Below are 17,401 nucleotides of genomic sequence, written 5' to 3' on the forward strand. Positions count from 1 at the left end.
TAATTATATTAATACAATGAGCTTATGAAATAATTGTTAACAAGCGCACTGTGATCCTCTAGGTAGACAGTCTTTAGAAGAATATGAGATGTCCACCCTACCATCAGGTCTCACCGATCCTCACAATCAACTGTGAACAAGTTCAAGCCCAGGCTCTGGTGAGTAATAGGTAGAAGTTCAACTACTCTCCCATTGCACCCCAAGCTTATTCCTGTCCTCCTCTCCTGCATACACCTGCTTACAGCCAAGCTCATGCTTCTTTTACTGTGCTTCACTGGGAGGGTCAATTCTAAGGCTGCCAACTACTGAAAACCAAGACAGGAAACCCAAGAAAATGGAGGTGAGCAATGAAGAATCCTCTTGCTATGCTAACTGGGACAAAAAATGTTTAGCTCAGCTCACAGGATGGGGAGCACTGAAAATGAGTGCAGCAGCTCCATGCTACTGGGCAAAGCCACTGAATAGACACCAAAGCCACATGTTAAAATCTAACTATGTCCTTAGTGTTCCCTCACATAGCTCAAAAAACATAAAGGAGCTAACAGGTTACATTCTCTGTGGGTTCTTTGCCAAACCATAACAAATTTGTCTAAATTTCATCTGTATAAATAGACATTTTCTTAACAATTACTTTCAAATTTTTTTTTCCTGGAAAAAGATGTAGAAGGTTTTTTTCTAAGCGAAGTTTTTCATTTAACTTAGTTCCCAGTTATTTCTAAAACGCATTGAATTCATGCAGTTACAGAAGCATAGGCCCCTTGACAGTCTGAATTTAAGGCAGAGAAAAAGTCACTGAAAAACCTACAACAGACAGGGGGAAAAAGTCTGTTAGGGACAACAAGCGGGGGATGAAAATAGTCCACAGCGATCTGAAAGAAATGTACTAGACAAATTTTCCTCCAGGTAAGCAAGAAGGGCTTTTTGCAGTCCTTTAAATGTACCTATCTGCCTGCCTGGATATAGTATCTGCCTTTTCAGAATTTCAGATAAGCGCCAACAAATAGTACTTAAGAAGCTGGGATAAAATTCTCTCATCTGAGATCTCAACAATATGCAAAATAATGTGTAGCAGCATTGAGGACAGCTATAGATAAGCTAGAGAAGATGCAGAATGATAATCCACAGGTACATAAAAGGCTTCTACAAAGAGGATAGGAATAGTCTGTTTTCCATATTCACTAATGGATTCAACTTGCAGCAAGAACAATGCATATTAAACATAATGGAAACTTTCAAACAGTGAAAAGAGTAACAGACTGTGACAAATTGCCTGGCGAGGATGTGGAAAGTCTGTAATTAGAACAGGCAAGACAGATATCTGCTAGGAACGATACACATAAAATGACTTGGGGCAAGAGGATTACCTCTTGAGGCCCATTTCAGTCCTAGTTTTCCACTTTTCTTTACACTCTGTAACAACATATCAGAATTAAAACTATTTCCCTAAAATTCTCTCTGTAATGAGTATATATTTAATAGAATTCACCTCTCCCAGTAGCCATAACTGTTCTAACAGAAAAGGAAAAAAATAACATTTCAGGTTTCCTTACACTCGTCTGTATCAATGGAAATACTGAGAACCTAGGCAATGCTTCCACTTTTATGTGTACCAACAAACAGAGTAGTTCTCTGTGCACACAAAAGTCAGGTAGCTGCACAAATACAAACCAATGACATGCTAAGTCGAAGGGCAGTGACAAAACAGCATTAATCGAAAAGTTGGTTACCTGATGTGAATATGCCTCATCTACCTTTGGCTGTTGGGAAAAAAAAGGGGAGGGCCCAAGGGGAAATCTGCACGTAACAGTGTCAATTTTCACTTGAACAAATGTACTCTGATACAACAGTTGTAAATTAACTGTAAATTTCTTATCATTGTTAGAACCACCTGAGCACTATTTTATTCCTCTAGTAAGTATCTGTCTGAGTCAGATTTATCTTTTTTAAATAAAGGTGATTGAACTGGTATTGTAGAAGAGTGTTCCTCATGTTGCTGTCTCAGCATCCTTCCCCAGACCCCCCCAGTTTCATTCCAAAGGTGTGCCGCAGCCACCCTCATGGACCTCTGACACAATAGGGTTCAAATGTTCACTGATATCTGATTCACAAGGTCTCTTCTGATCTGAATTCACTACCTACTCTGCACTGGATCGCTCCAGTCCAAGACTGACTGAGAACTGTCCCTGAAGCTGCAGCTCTAGTAGACTGCAGGTAAATCAGGCCTAGGAATTGGAGCAGAGAACAGGCAGCTCATTTCACCAATACTTTTCCAAAATTTATTGGAAGAGGAGGACAAAGCACAGTGAAGGAACCTTCATGACAAGAATACAGAAGGGGAACAAGAATCATCAGGAGGATTATGGGGTAATAAGGGAAAAGTGGAAAAAAATTAAGTTGTGAGTGATAGCTGTAGACAGGCATGAAAAGTTACTAAAGAAGAAAACTGGCAGTAAGTTGAAGAAAAATGGTGATAGGGGTCTAAAATTCAAAGAAAAGATGCTTAGGAAAGGCATCCAGAATGACCATGGAGGGAATCAGGGAATTCTTTAGAAGCAGAAGAAGCAGAAATGAGATAACACTTTGGACGAAGACTGGGGCAAACAGGAATAAGAGTAGTGGGATATGAAAAAGTGGAGATGATTTGGAGAGTGGGAGCCTGGATTTGCTTTGCAAGAAACTATTGCTCCTCCTTTGCCAGGAGGAGGTAAGAGGAAGAAAGAGAACTTGTATAAAGGAAAAAACCCAAAGATCTGAACTAAACCTAGGACTGTCAGAAAGCCAGAGTGGTAGTGGAATGAGACAATGGAACGGGAAGGAGACAATGAACTGTGGATCCAGATCCAGAGGGCAGGGAGAATAGGACAGGAATGTCACAACGAGAACTGGAAAAAAAAAAAAAAAAGGGGGTGGGGGGGAGGGCAGGAGACTGACTCATAACAATGGCAGGAGGGGGAGAGAGACATGTGCTGGCAACAAGCCTAAAGAGTGAATACAAGGTCTCAGTAAGTAAAGTGAAAGGGCTTAGAACAAGAAAAGAGGAAAAGTGGAAACAAATGTGATAATTTGGAGCAAATGGAGTATACTCCACACCAGGGCCTGGAATGCAACCAAAGACTCCCCAGTCTCACCAACGCTCTGCTGTCAGCAACCACCTCTGAATCCCATACAAGAAAAAACCACATGTAGTGGGCTTTCATATAGTAACTGCGTGCTCTCATTTTCTGGTTGCCTGCCTGGAGGCCCCAGGGTCTGATTTGCAGAAGCGCTGAGCACTTGCAACAGTGACTGAAATCAACAGAAGTCACTGTTATGAAAATAAATTCATTAATGTTTGTGATGCGCCCAGATACTATGGCAATGAGTGCCGTGGAAAGGCTCATAGGAAAATGAGTAATTCTGACTTCAGAAAGAATTTCAATGGAGTGCAGTGAATAAGATATAGGGATACACATTGAACACTAAAGTAAAAGTAAAGTATCAATGTTGCTCACAGACAGAATCCATTCAGTCTACCCAATGCACTGTGAGGTAGAAGCTGTATACAGCAAAAAAATAAGTAACATAATATAAATAAAGACTGTTAATATAGGTACACAAGGAGAATATTTGTCTAGCATCATGAATGCTTGACTTCTGAAGCTATATTAGCTGATGGGTGTTATTTGTGTGACTGTTATCTACATACTCCACTTGCATAGGCAAATAGCTGGCATGACTTCAACATACAAGCCACAACTCAAACACAGTTCCTGCCTTGCAGACTTACTAGTATGGGTCATACACACTAAAGTCAATGGGCAGCCTGGAAATGATACCATCAACATAACTCCAATTCCATGATTAGTTCCACTTAAAGTAGCAATACAAAATGCTTTTCTAAAATTTCTAAATACCCTGAAAAAGGATAGTGCTTATTGGCCCATTACAACCTACTACACATTAACAGAACTGAAATGAGTAATTATTACAGCATCCTAAAATAATGAAGTGATAGTTTTAACAGTGTTGGAAGGGTCTTGTTCTGCATAGTACTACCTGATTCCTTTTTTTCACTGTTCTCCATTTGGCAAAATAACAAGGGCAGCATCGTACCCACACTTCCTGAGGCTACTAAAATTCATACAATTTCTCCTATATTTGTTTGCTGGACTGGGGCACAGGTCAGTTTCAATTTTGATCTTCTTCACTGCTAAGTTTATTTTCTTTTTGTATTACAGCCTGTTTACCATTCTGGCTTTCAAATACTGGTACAATTACTGTTACAGGACAGTTTTCCAGTAAATAAAAATTTAGCTGGCTTAAAAACTAAGTAAAAGATTAAAGTCAACATTTCTGGAAGGGACTAATGATTCTGCCCAAACCCAGAAAGCAGATGGTTAGCACTCTCGAAAAGCAGGATATATTGAGTTGGGCAACTCAAACATTTACCAGCTTAGGAAAAATCTCCATCTGATTGCTCAAACACAAAATAAGCTGGAATGTTATGTTACATGTAAATCCAATTCCTTCAATTTCAAAAATCCAACCCTTTGATTTGGAATGGAGCCAAAGACACACAAAAAATCATTCACTGCTGATCCAACTGAATCATGAACAATTTAGATCCTTATCAGGATCAGCATTTTTTCAAGCTACAGTCAAGGCCTATTAGTTTTTCACATTATTGGACATTTTTTTATCTGTTTGACAAGACTGCTTACATCAAATATTCCCGTAAAAGCAAGAAGTCCTGTGCTATCTGTACAGCACCGGAAATTTGTGCTTATACATTGGAGACACCTCAAAAAACAATTTGTTGTCATCAACGACACCAAACAAATGCGGTTTTCCTAAACGCTTATGCAGCATCTGCATACGGACAAATACAGACCTCAAGAGAAGTGTCTTCCTGCTAATTCCAAGAAGCAACATTTCCTGCAACTAGATAAGAGCTTTTGTTCAGAACTTTAAAGTGTGCTGTGCCCTAACAAAGCAGCCATTGCATCCATACGTTATGAGTTGGGTTTTTTTCTTTAAGCAGAACAAAAATGAAGGCTTTCATGGAAATTTTCTACAGAGTAATTTTCACTCTGGATGTGTGAGCAAGTTCAAATAAGATATGAAAGAAACTCCAGCTGAAAGCTTTTTGCAATTGCATTTTTTCAGCACTTCCTGGTTCTCTCCCACAACACTCCTATTAGCATTTCAGTAGCACCCAGTGACTCCTGATATAGACTAGGATCCAAATTAACATCGATATTACTTCAGAACTTTTAAATTTAATTTAATAAAATATATACTAATCTTGGTGTCTACCACAGGTGTTACCTAGCAATCCATGTCTTAAAGCTACACACAGCTAAACAGAGACATCAGTAGCCTTGGCAGCCAGGAGCAATACCCTTGCCCATCAGTTCCCTGTTGTGAAATGTGCTTATCTGATTCGTGTTCGTCTTTGTTCCCCTGAGTTTTCCTTCCCACACAAGGATGTTTTAGCTAGTTTTTGGCGCTCAACGTGGGGCACGATAACGGCAGTTTTGCATTAAGTGTGCTGTAGCTGTAGTAGCTATTAAGTGGCAAAACTCCTGTGCAGGTCACGGAGTTTGTTAATTGCAGTGCTTATCTCTTTATTTTGCTCTGCTTGGGAACATGCTAGTAGAAACAGCTGCTATGTTCTTTGGTATCATAGTGATAGCTTTAGTGTGCTGGGGAAGCTATGGTGTGGGGAGGATGAAGGAGCTTGGGAGCATGCTAGCTCAAATAATAGCTATGTGCTCTTGCCTGGTAGTGATGGCCTTGTTGTGCTTTGGGAGCTATGTCGTGGAGAAGATGAAAGTATCCATCTCCCTCTCCCTACCTGAAATTGATGTAGATGATTTCGTTATGCAGGCTCCCAAGGTTCTCATTCACCCTTATGTGAGTTGTTTAATATTACTCATTAATACTTTTGGCATGGTACGGGTTCTGTGGAATCTGGCATCATCCTGGTATAAGAGAAGACAGCTTTTGGGTCAGGCAATACTGAAAAGTGCCCTGAGGCGGACAGTCCCTGGGTGGCAGGGTGTGTGGAAGGATTTGGGCAGATTCTTAGGACGGTTATCACCTCCCATAACCTGGGACTTCACACCTGAACAGGCAAGCGATCCTAGCAAACTAACGCACCACCTGATAGAAGGGTGCCTTACCTACCCCATTGAAACCCAGCAGATTCTAGCCCTGTATTGGGGCCTGGCCTGTGCCTATCAAGCCACAGTTCAATACTTTCAGAGGACTGTGGCTGAAGCAGGGACCCAAACTACATCTGAGAACACCATGGCTGAGATGGGAACCCAGACAACAACAACTACAGTAATTGCCCCAGTAGTGAAGAAGAAACAGTGGATAAGAAAAGCAACAGGTCCATATCCTCGATTAACAAGGGAGGAAGAAGTATCCGATCAAGAAGCCGGTCCTTCAACAAGGAAATCAGAGGAAGAAGTAAGAGAAATCAAACAAGAAGCAGAAACTACTCGGTCCTTAACCTCATCAGAACTTAGAGACCTGCAGAAAGATTACAGTCGCCAACCGGGTGAGCGGATTGCTGCCTGGATGCTCCGATGCTGGGATAATGGGGCTGACAGTCAACAGCTGGAAGGTAGTGAAGCCCAACAGCTGGAATCCCTTGCTAGAGACTGGGGAATAGAGAGAGGAATTGGAAAAGAGACAGCAATTTGCAGTCTCTGGAGACGGCTGCTCTTAAGTGTAAAGGCAAGATATCCATTCAAGGAAGATCTTGCAACCTCACCAGGAAAGTGGACTACTGCAGACAAAGGCATCCAGTACCTGAGAGAACTAGCAGTGCTGGAAATCATCTATAGAGATCTAGACAACGATAGAGTTCCCAAAGATCCAGAAGATGTTCCGTGCACATGGGCCATGTGGAGGAAGGTGGTTCAAAGTGCCCCTGCGTCATATTCTAGCAGCCTGGCTTCAATGTATTACCCAGATATGGATACAGTGACTGTGGAAAGAGTATCTGCTTGGCTCCAAAACTTTGAAGAAAATCTGTGTACCTCATTCTTACGGGACAGCACCTTAGCTGTCAGGGGTGCCCCAAGAAGACAGTCCTCTCCTGCGCTGGCCAGAGGGAAAGGAAGCCCTAAACGTATGCCACGTGGTGCACTCTGGTTTTTCTTGCGTGACCAGGGGGAGGACATGAGGAAGTGGGATGGTGAACCCACCTCCAAGCTGGAAGCCCGTGTACGTGAACTGAGAGGGAAGACACCTGTTAAGAAGGGATCATCCAAGAAGGCTGTCAACGTGGTCTCTGCAAAGACCCAAGAAGGCAATCAACGATCTCCCAGACATAAAAGAACTGAGATCACCTCCCTTGATCCTGATGAGGGAACTTCTGGTCTGGCAATGCAAAGGTCAGACAGTGAATATTCTGATGAGGAACAGGAATAGAGGGTCCCTGCCTTCGGCCAGGAGAAGGAAAGGGATGACTGGGTATACTGGACTGCGTGGATTCGGTGGCCTGGCACATCAGACCCACAGAAGTACAAAGCTTTAGTAGATACTGGTGCGCAATGTACGTTGGTGCCATCAGGGTATAGGGGCACAGAACCCATCTGGATCTCAGGAGTGACAGGGGGATGCCAAGAATTATCTGTATTGGAGGCTGAGGTGAGCCTAACAGGGGACAAATGGGAAAAACACCCCATTGTGACTGGCCCAGAGGCCCCTTGTATCCTTGGCATAGACTACCTCAAGAGAGGGTATTTCAAGGACCCAAAGGGATATCGATGGGCTTTTGGTGTAGCCACTGTGAACACCGAGAAGATGAAACAGCTATCTACCCTGCCTGGCCTCTCAGAGGATCTATTCGTTGTAGGACTGCTGCAAGTTGAAGAACAACAGGTGCCAATTGCTACCAGAACAGTGCACCGACGACAATATCGCACCAACCCACCAACCGAGACTCCTTGGCTCCCATCCGTGAGCTGATTCATCAACTGGAGAGCCAAGGAGTCATCAGCAAGACTCATTTGCCTTTTAATAGCCCCATACGGCCAGTGCAAAGGTCTGATGGAGGGTGGAGGTTAACAGTAGACTATCGTGGCCTGAACGAAGTGACACCACCATTGAGGGCTGCTGTACCAGATATGCTAGAGCTCCAATATGAACTGGAGTCGAAGGCAGCAAAGTGGTATGCTATGATTGATATTGCCAATGCATTTTTCTCAATTCCTTTGGCAGCAGAGTGCAGGCCACAGTTTGCTTTCACATGGAGGGGTATCCAATATACCTGGAATCGATTGCCCCAGGGGTGGAAGCACAGCCCTACCATTTGTCATGGACTAATACAAACCGCTCTGGAAAAGGGCAATGCCCCTGAACATCTACAGTACATTGATGACATCATTGTGTGGGGTGATAAGGCAGAAGAAGTGTTTGAGAAAGGAAAAAAAAGTAATTCAAATTCTTCTGAAGGCTGGCTTCGCCATAAAGAAAAACAAAGTTAAGGGACCTGCACAGGAGATTCAGTTCTTAGGAATAAAGTGGCAGGATGGATGCCGTCATGTGCCTATGGAGGTGGTCAATAAGATAGCAACTATGTCTCCACCAGCTAACAAAATGGAAACACAAGCTTTCCTAGGCCTTGTGGGGTTCTGGAGAACGTATATTCCAGGTTATAGTCAGCTTGTGAGTCCTCTCTATCAAGTGACATGAAAGAACTGTTTTGAGTGGGGCTCTGAGCAACAACAAGCCTTTGAGCATATCAAACAGGAAATAGCTCGTGCAGTAGCTCTTGGGCCTGTCCGGACAGGACCAACTGTGCAGAATGTCCTCTATACTGCAGCTGGGGAGCATGGTCTCACCTGGAGCCTCTGGCAGAAGACATCAGGAGAAACCCGAGGTCGACCATTAGGGTTTTGGAGCCGAGGATATCGAGGATCAGAAGCCCACTACACTCCAACTGAAAAAGAGATACTAGCAGCATATGAGGGGGTTCGAGCTGCTTCAGAAGTTGTTGGTACAGAAGCATCTCTCCTCTTGGCACCACGATTGCCTGTGTTACACTGGATGTTCAAAGGAGACATGCCTTCTACGCATCATGCAACCAGCACTACATGGAGTAAGTGGGTAGCATTGATCACCCAACGAGCTTGACTGGGAAAACCCAACCGTCCAGGAATCCTGGAAGAAATCATGGACTGGCCAGAAGGCAGAGATTTTGGAGCACTGCCTGAGGAGACGGCTCGTGCCCAAGAGGCACCACCGTATAATGAGTTATCAGAAGATGAAAGGCATTATGCTTTGTTTACGAATGGATCCTGTCGTGTGGTAGGAAACCGTCGGAAGTGGAAAGCTGCTGTATGGAATCCCACACAGCAAGTCATTCGGGCTGCTGAAGGAGAAGGCGAGTCAAGTCAGTTTGCAGAAATAAAAGCTATCCAACTAGCCCTGGAGATTGCGGAGAGAGAAAAGTGGCCAGTACTCTATCTCTATACTGATTCCTGAATGGTGGCTAATGCCCTATGGGGTTGGTTACAGCAGTGGAAAAAGACTAATTGGCAACGCAGAGGTAAACCCATCTGGGCTGCTGCACTGTGGCAGGACATTGCTGCATGGGTAGAAAACATGACTCTAAAGGTACATCATGTAGATGCTCACATGCCCAAAAGCCGTGCCACAGAAGAACATCAAAACAACGAACAGGTAGACAAGGCTGCCAAAATTGAAGTAGCTCAAGTGGACCTGGACTGGGAGCGTAAGGGTGAGCTATTTGTAGCTCGATGGGCCCATGAAACATCCGGACATTTAGGAAGAGATGCAACATACAGATGGGCTCGTGATCGAGGGGTGGACCTGACCATGGAGGCCATTACACAGGTCACTCATGAATGTGAAACATGTGCTGTAATCAAGCGAGCCACACGAGTAAAATCTCCCTGGAATAGAGGGCGGTGGCTGGGTTTTCGATATGGCAAATTGACTATATTGGACCACTGCCACGAACACGTCAAGGCAAGTGCTACATACTCACCATGGTGGAAGGAACTACCGGTTGGCTAGAAACATACTCTGTAAACCATGCCACTGCCCGAAACACCATCTTAGGCCTCGAGAGACAAATTTTGTGGCGACATGGCACCCCAGAAAGAATTGAATCAGACAATGGAACACATTTCCGAAATAACCTAACAAATACCTGGGCGAAGAAACATGGCATTGAGTGGGTGTATCACATCCCCTACCACCCACAAGCTTCTGGAAAGATTGAACGATATAATGGACTGTTAAAGACGATGTTGAAAGCATTGGGCCATGGGGCATGGAAGCACTGGGATGTAAATTTAGCAGAAGCCACTTGGCTAGTTAATACCAGAGGATCTGCTAACCGTCCTGGTTCTGCCCAAACAAAACCCCTGCATACTGTGGGAGGAGATAAAGTCCCCGTAGTGCATACAAGAAAGTGGCTGGGAAAGGCAGTGTGGGTTGCTCCCCCCATGGGAAAAGGCAAACCCATTTGTGGGATTGTCTTTGCTCAGGACCCTGGGTGTACTTGGTGGGTAATGCGGAACGATGGGGAGACCCGATGTATGCCCCAAGGAGACTTAACCTTTGCCGAGAAGTAATTTGTATGTTGCAGGAAAGTAATGTAGCAGGAGTGAGCTGGAGTGACGAAGACAGAGTTTTGCAAGAAACCGGAAGAGTGCAGCGATGACCAAAACCAAGCCGGCGCTGGTGCCCAACGATCGAACATAGTGCTTCTCCTGTCCTGAACGCTCATCTTGACAGATGGAACACAAGTTGTAGACCTGGGAAAAAGACTATCTGTCTGCTAAAGGACAAGGGATGGTAGTTAATGAGAATGTTAAATCTCTATGTTGCGGATAAAGATGGTTTAAGTATGTAGTGTCGATTGTAAGTTGTAAGAAGGATGTACATTAAATTATGTGGTACCTGAGCATGACACAAGTGGTATGGAATAAGGGGTGGATAGTGTAACAGGTCTGCCTGAGATGCAGCCCTCACCGTGCTGTGCAGTGGCAGCTAGATAACATACCAGTGTTTTGACTACTGCTGAGCAGGGCTCACACAGCACCAAGGCTGCTTCCCCAACATTTCCCCAGTAGGCTGGGGGTGGGAAAGAACTTGGGAGGGGCTATAGCCAGGACAGCTGACCCAGACTGTCCAAAGGGATATTCCATACCACATGACGTCTGCTCAGCAATATAAGCTGGGGAAAACAGGAAGAAGGGGGACACATTTGTTTCGTGTTTGTCGTCCGGAGCAACCGCTACGCGTACCGGAGCCCTACTTCCCAGGAAGTGGCTGGACATCACCGACTGATGGGAAGTAGAGAATAAGATCTTTTGTTTTGCTTTTGCTTACGCGCGCGGCTTTTGCTTCATTAAACTGTCTTTATCTGACCCACGTGCCCGTTGTTATATTTTCTCTCCTCTGTCCAGCTGAGGGGGTGAGAGTGATAGAGTGGCTTTGGTGGGCAACTGGCATCTGGCCAGGACCAAACCACCACAATGAGCAAAATTGGTAAATAGATAACATCTTGCCTAACACCGAGAAGACAAAGCTCCAGATATCAAGGATACACATCTACACGCCCAGGACACATCTACAGGATTGCTCCTTACAAGAGGAATTTGCATCAGAAAAGGGGCCCTGGCTTGTGCTCAGGGAGGAAGATTCAACTAATGCAAGGAAGATTAAGAGTGATCACCGGAGGTGTAAATGAATCCCGGGAACTTATCACCGTAGGACTGCCCTTCTCAGGTGGTCTGATTAATGTGTGTGATTTTTGTGTATATGAACCGATGTGTCTTGCTAGCCCGTTGGAAAAGAACATGCCTATTATGAATATGTAATTAATGCTAGACTATAAAAGAAGTTGCTTTGTTTTTCACGGTGTGCGTCCTGGTAGAGCAGAGACTCCCGGCGCACCCAGCGCTGTTTGCTTATCTCTATTCACTTAATAAATTGGAAACTTTGTTTAAAAACCTGGATTGGGACAAAATTATTTATCACACCTGTCATCTGTAATACATATACATCATAGATGTTCTCATTTTTGAGACTTCAGACCAATTCTCTAAGCTGTTTGGGTTTTTCTCCTTGTTTAGATCAGAGATAAGAATGGATAGGATGAAGTGGGTAAAAGGGCTGCTGTTCTGAAGATATTTAGCAGATTTAAACAGCAATATCGTGTTATTTGCATCTGACCTGCAGCTCTACCCCATCTGTTAAGAGCTAGAAAGAACAGCTGAAACACAAAATATGTTCTCTCATGTTATAGCTAACCTTGTCCCTGAAGATTTTCTTAAATCCTCACAGGAAATTCAAAATCAAAGCAAACAATGAAGAAATGCTTGAAAAGAAAAAGTCTAAGGTCACCCCTCAAATCAAAAAGGAATATGACACAATAGAAAACATTTGTAAAACTATAAATAAATAAATAAATTTTCACTCCTGGTGGATGAAAGAGGCCCTGACTGAAAAGCGACACAAAACTTAAAATTTAAAACTGAGATTTACCACAATTTTTTACTTCCCATTTTAATCTGCTGCATTAAAAGGGATCAGGATTCAGAACTGCATGCTTATTTATCATCTGGTTAAACAACATTTAGTAGCACAGCACCAGGGAGCTGCTGTGCCGCGGAGCAGAGCATAGACTTATTCTACCCTGATCAAGCAGCAATCATTGCATCTCCATATCATTAGGTTACCCTTAGAGAGATATCCCAGTACTGCGGCTATTCTAATCAAGATCGTTACGAGTAAACGAAATGTGGTGTCCAGTAATTCAAAAGTTTCTACAACAGAACTATAGTGCATTTCAACAGGTATGTGAAAAAACTTTTTTTTTTTTTTTTTTACCTGAAAGGTCACTATAGCTCTGGTTTGCAGCTATCAGAAGGAGAAACATTCCAGATTTGCATCTTCAAATCCACCTTCAGAAAGGCAGGGCTGAAGTCAGCTGATAAACTTTAAGGCTTAATTGAAAGGAAAGCCTGTCAGCAGCTTTCAGTCTCATTTTGCTCCTGGCTAACAGACTCAGTTTTAATTTGCTGTGCAAGATGAGCGTGAAAAGGTAAGACTGGGTCATCTAGTGAGTCACCACACAAAATAAATGACTAATGGGTCTATCTGCATTTGACAGATTGAGGTTCAGCTCCTGTTGCTCCTTCAGGAAAGGCAGATCTACTGCTTGAAGGAGAAGGGGTTCACGGCACAGGTTATGCAGACAAGTTAAAAAAAAAAAAAAAGGCCAGCCACTGTCTACATGCTGCCTTTAGAAAGCTCCTGTGAACTTTGTTTATTAAGAAGAAAACATGATTCTCGTGTGTGTAATCATTTGCCTCCATACAAACTCTTGCACTGAAAGATACCATCTTCTTAATTCTGCTGAAGTGACCATGGCTCTTATCTGCTCCCTCCATTGACTGGTCTTTGGACAGTAGAGATTAAATTTCTCCGTATGCTTCCCTGCTTGCCTATACAACTCTGTTTTCCTATTTGTTTTTTCCCCATGCTAAATGAGTCTGTTCAGTCTAAATATCTTCCTCTCGTTTTTGCTTTTCTCTCAAATTTTGAATTCATCAAAATACAGAGGTTTACCGTACCTTCTTTAAATACTCTCTCAGAATTTTTTGCTTATCACGTACACAGACAGCCATTTACCAAAAACAAACTGAAAATTATCAATTGGCATTTTCCTTCAGAGTGAATGAGAGGACATAGGCAGAAAAATATCCCAGGCATAGGGTCTAATCATCCTGTTCAGACAGCCAGCTTACTCGGACTCCTACTAAAAAGCTTTAGCCAGATAAAACAAATCAGCACTAAGCCTAGAAAACTACCAGAATAGCCTGTCCTCTCTTCATTGTACAAGTCTTCCAATTAGGGAGCTATGTGTAATTCTTGTTGCTTCGGTGTTCAAGCCAGAACCCTCTAGTGTCAGTATCTACCTCTTACATCAGCTCTGACTTAAAGTACTTTGGTATCATTTGCTTTGAAGTTGGTAGTATTTTCTTTTAGATGACAACCACACTGTAGCAGTTGAGGACACTGTTATGACAGGATCACAGAGCTAAACATTGGAGACCAAGTGGAACCTTTCATTTGTTCCAAAAAGCAGCAGAGCAGTGCTGAATAACATTTCTAATAGAAATCATCAACCAACTGCACCTGCATTAGCAGCTTGTGGGGAGGAAGACAACCAGAATGAAGGGAGGAAAACTATAGCTAATAACAAAGAGGAAGAAATAGATCGACGAGTTACGTTTTAGTTTCACTGCCCACAAAGGTGGCCTGAGACACTGATTTATTCTAAACCAGCAAGTGTTTCTGTTTAATTAGAGACTTAGATTTTCCTGATTGCACTAATCTTTATGATTTGGGTTTACTTAATTTGCTGGATATTTCAGATGTGAACAAAATGCTGTTTCATTCCTCCAAATGGAGACAAAGTAGTGAATTCATAACAGAGACAGCTTCTTCCTTTTTTTTCTATCCCTAGTGCTTTAATTAAACAATAAGAAAATTTTCAAAAGATTAACATTTGGTTCCTTTCACAGTTATTCAAATGTTACTTGAATAACATCTTTATGTCAGTGCTTTTTTAGCCAATTGTACTACCTGCAGTAAAATAAGTAACAAAGACCTTTACCCCAAGAAGCTTATAAAGGATAAAACTATAGATAACAGCTCGGCATAATTAAAGTGCAAAAAAGGAACGGGTACCTCAGAGTTTCACAGTCAAGCAGTTCCGCAGTACATCAAGGTCTGAATTTTTAATTAAAAAAGAAAAAAATTTTGAAGAGGAACTCAGACCTTTCTTGCGTATCACAGATCCAAACAGTGCAAAAATTCATTGGTGGCAAGAAAAAATTCATTCTGTGGCACCAGAACATTCATAATGTATATTAGCAGGAATATATCTAAACTAAGAACATGACTTCCCACCTGCCAAGTCCCACCCGCCAGAGTCCAGACCTTTAAAACAGGTGTGAGTACAGCTTTGCTCGTCTTTAGACTTCTGAACTGTTTCAAGGCCAGTAACTTCTTCATCCTAGCTTGTAGAGTGGAGTTACGTTACTAGTTGATAATGAAGAAAAGCTAAAATGATACCTAATGCCACTGGAAAGGATAATTCAATTTAAGGACTCAACATCACAGACTCCAGGTTCTCCATCTGAGTATGTCTGAAAGGCTCATCAGCCTCAGGGGACTGTGCAGGCCAAGGCAGATTTGCCTGTGACAAATGGCAGAAATTCTGGCACTGCAGTGGACTAGATGCCTGTGGAAATGTCACCAGCATCCAATTCAGAAAAGGTGTTCCGGCTTACTGGACATAAGCAATTGTGCTCCAAGATCCTACTATAATGGCTTTTTGTTTTGCTTGGGACTTGTAGTCATCTTTGGTGAGGGGAAGTAGAACAAAACATCCCAATCAATGCTTCAGTACTACCTATTGACAGACTCCAAGAGGACTGTCGAACTAAAGAACAATGAAAAAAATACGCTATTCCACCACGTGAGGTTCCTGTGCTTGTCCCATCCTTCTTTCTAGGCAAAAAAATCATCATGTAGTGTTAAATCCACCCTCCATTCTCCATGTTCATGTTTCATTTGAACTCCACAGCTGTATTATAAGGAAGGTTATTGACACAGACTGCAGTATTAGTATCCTTTTTTTTTTTTCAAGTGATGCAGTAAACTAACAGACTCATTGAAGCTTAAAATCAGTCACTTCAGCCAACCCAGGTTTATCTAATTAAAACAAAAAAAAAACACAAACAAAACACTGCTAACAGTAATTACTTCCCAGCTTTTCATTGTCAAACAGTTTAGAAACTAAACTAGCAAAATCACATTAAAAAAAAAAAATCACATCTAGATACTCACACAACCTCTATTTCCTAAATCCCTTCTTCCCCACTATTTTATTCCTTTGTCATACTGTCTCGTAAAGCACTGCCTTCTTCTTGGCCTGCCTCCAGGAGAACATGGTTTGAAGGTAAAGTTTCCATAATTTGACTGTGAAGGACATGCCCCTTCCAGTCACAGCATCCCCAAGCTTCTGTCAAAATAATCTCTTTACTATTTGATACTGACATTCTGGAAAACATTACTTGAGAAAAAAAAGGCAAACACACACGTACACATGCTTGGGAGATGGATTTGGGTGGGTGGGCATATCTGACAAAACTGAAAGAGCACAATAACCTTCCAAGGCAATGAATTTGAGAGGAGCCTGAGGCTCAGCGCCCTTATAAAACTCCTGCAGTTTCATTTGGGGAGCACTGATGTATGGTTTAAAATTACTTTTGAGACTTTTAATGGTGCGCTGGTTTTGGCTGGGATAGAGTTAATTTTCTTCACAGTAGGTAGTCTGGGGCTGTGTTTTGGATTTGCACTAGAAACAGTGTTGACAGCACAGGGATGTTTTAGTTACTGCTGAGGAGGGCTTGCGAAGTCACAGCCTTTTCTGCCTCTCACCCCACCCTGCCAGCAAGTAGGCTCGGGGTGCACAAGGAGATGGGAGGGGACACAGCTGGGACAGCTGACCCCAATTGACCACAGGGATATCCCCGTCCATATGACATCATGTTCAGCATATAAAGCTGGGGTAAGGAGGAAAGGGGGAGACAGCGTGATGATGTTTGTTTTCCCAAGTCACCATTAGGTGTGATGGAGCCCTGCTTTCCTGGAGATGGCTGAACACCCGCCTGCCGATGAGAAGTGGTGAATGAATTCCTTGTTTTGTTTTGCTTGTATGTGCGGCTTTTGCTTTACCTGTTAAACCGTCTTTATCTCAACCCACGAGTTTTCTCACTTTCACCTTTCTGATTCTCTCCCCCATCCCACCGGTGGGGAGTGAGTGGGTGGCTGTGTGGGACTGAGTTGCTGGCTGGGGTTAAACCACAACAAATGGATAAAAGTAGTTGTTGGGAAAACAGCATCTCTCAAAGAGAAAGCGTTCAGTCGTCCATGTGTGAGCATCTCTGTTCACACTAATGTCAGTTCAGAGGACACTGTAGCATTGCCTTTCTTTCTTTCAATTTTGACAATCCAGATAACAGCAGGAAAGAAGCAATACCCACATCAGTGGTGCTTACTTGATCTTGACAATCACTGATTATAAAAGGTCATAAGGTCATTTGTAGTGAAACACATACTTCCATTTTCTCTGTAAGTTTAAAAGACAGCATTTTGGTGTAATCTTTCCAACTTAGTCATCCTTTGTTACCAATAACTCAAGAGATACTAACAATGACTGTCAGTTCTGATGCTTCATTGACACTCAGCCAACAACAACAAAAAAAAACTACAAAACTTTTTCTTTGGGGGGTGGGGTGGATCAGTTTCTCCTCACCCTTCTTACAGTAATGTATGTTTCTGGGACTGCCTA

General features: G+C 42.8%; 2 protein-coding genes across 3 annotated transcripts in view; one reads left to right on the forward strand and one right to left on the reverse strand.

Moving 5' to 3' along the window:
- GRID2 (glutamate ionotropic receptor delta type subunit 2) overlaps window positions 1-17,401 on the reverse strand; it is a 730,540-nt gene that overhangs the window by 683,884 nt on the left and 29,255 nt on the right. The gene's annotated exons all lie outside the window — the stretch shown is intronic.
- Window positions 5,629-7,467, forward strand: LOC147415660 (uncharacterized). The gene has a single exon (XM_086463751.1). It carries the CDS (start codon window positions 5,629-5,631, stop codon window positions 7,423-7,425), a length of 1,797 nt encoding a protein of 598 aa, XP_086319877.1. The 3' UTR covers window positions 7,426-7,467.

The sequence above is a fragment of the Leptosomus discolor genome, chromosome 4, assembly GCF_034619465.1.
Source record: "Leptosomus discolor isolate bLepDis1 chromosome 4, bLepDis1.hap2, whole genome shotgun sequence".
NCBI lineage: Eukaryota > Metazoa > Chordata > Aves > Leptosomiformes > Leptosomidae > Leptosomus > Leptosomus discolor.

What these genes read in the sequence shown, in the direction of transcription:
- LOC147415660 (XM_086463751.1), top strand. Translation starts at nt 5,629, where the DNA reads ATGCTAGTAGAAACAGCTGCTATGTTCTTTGGTATCATAGTGATAGCT.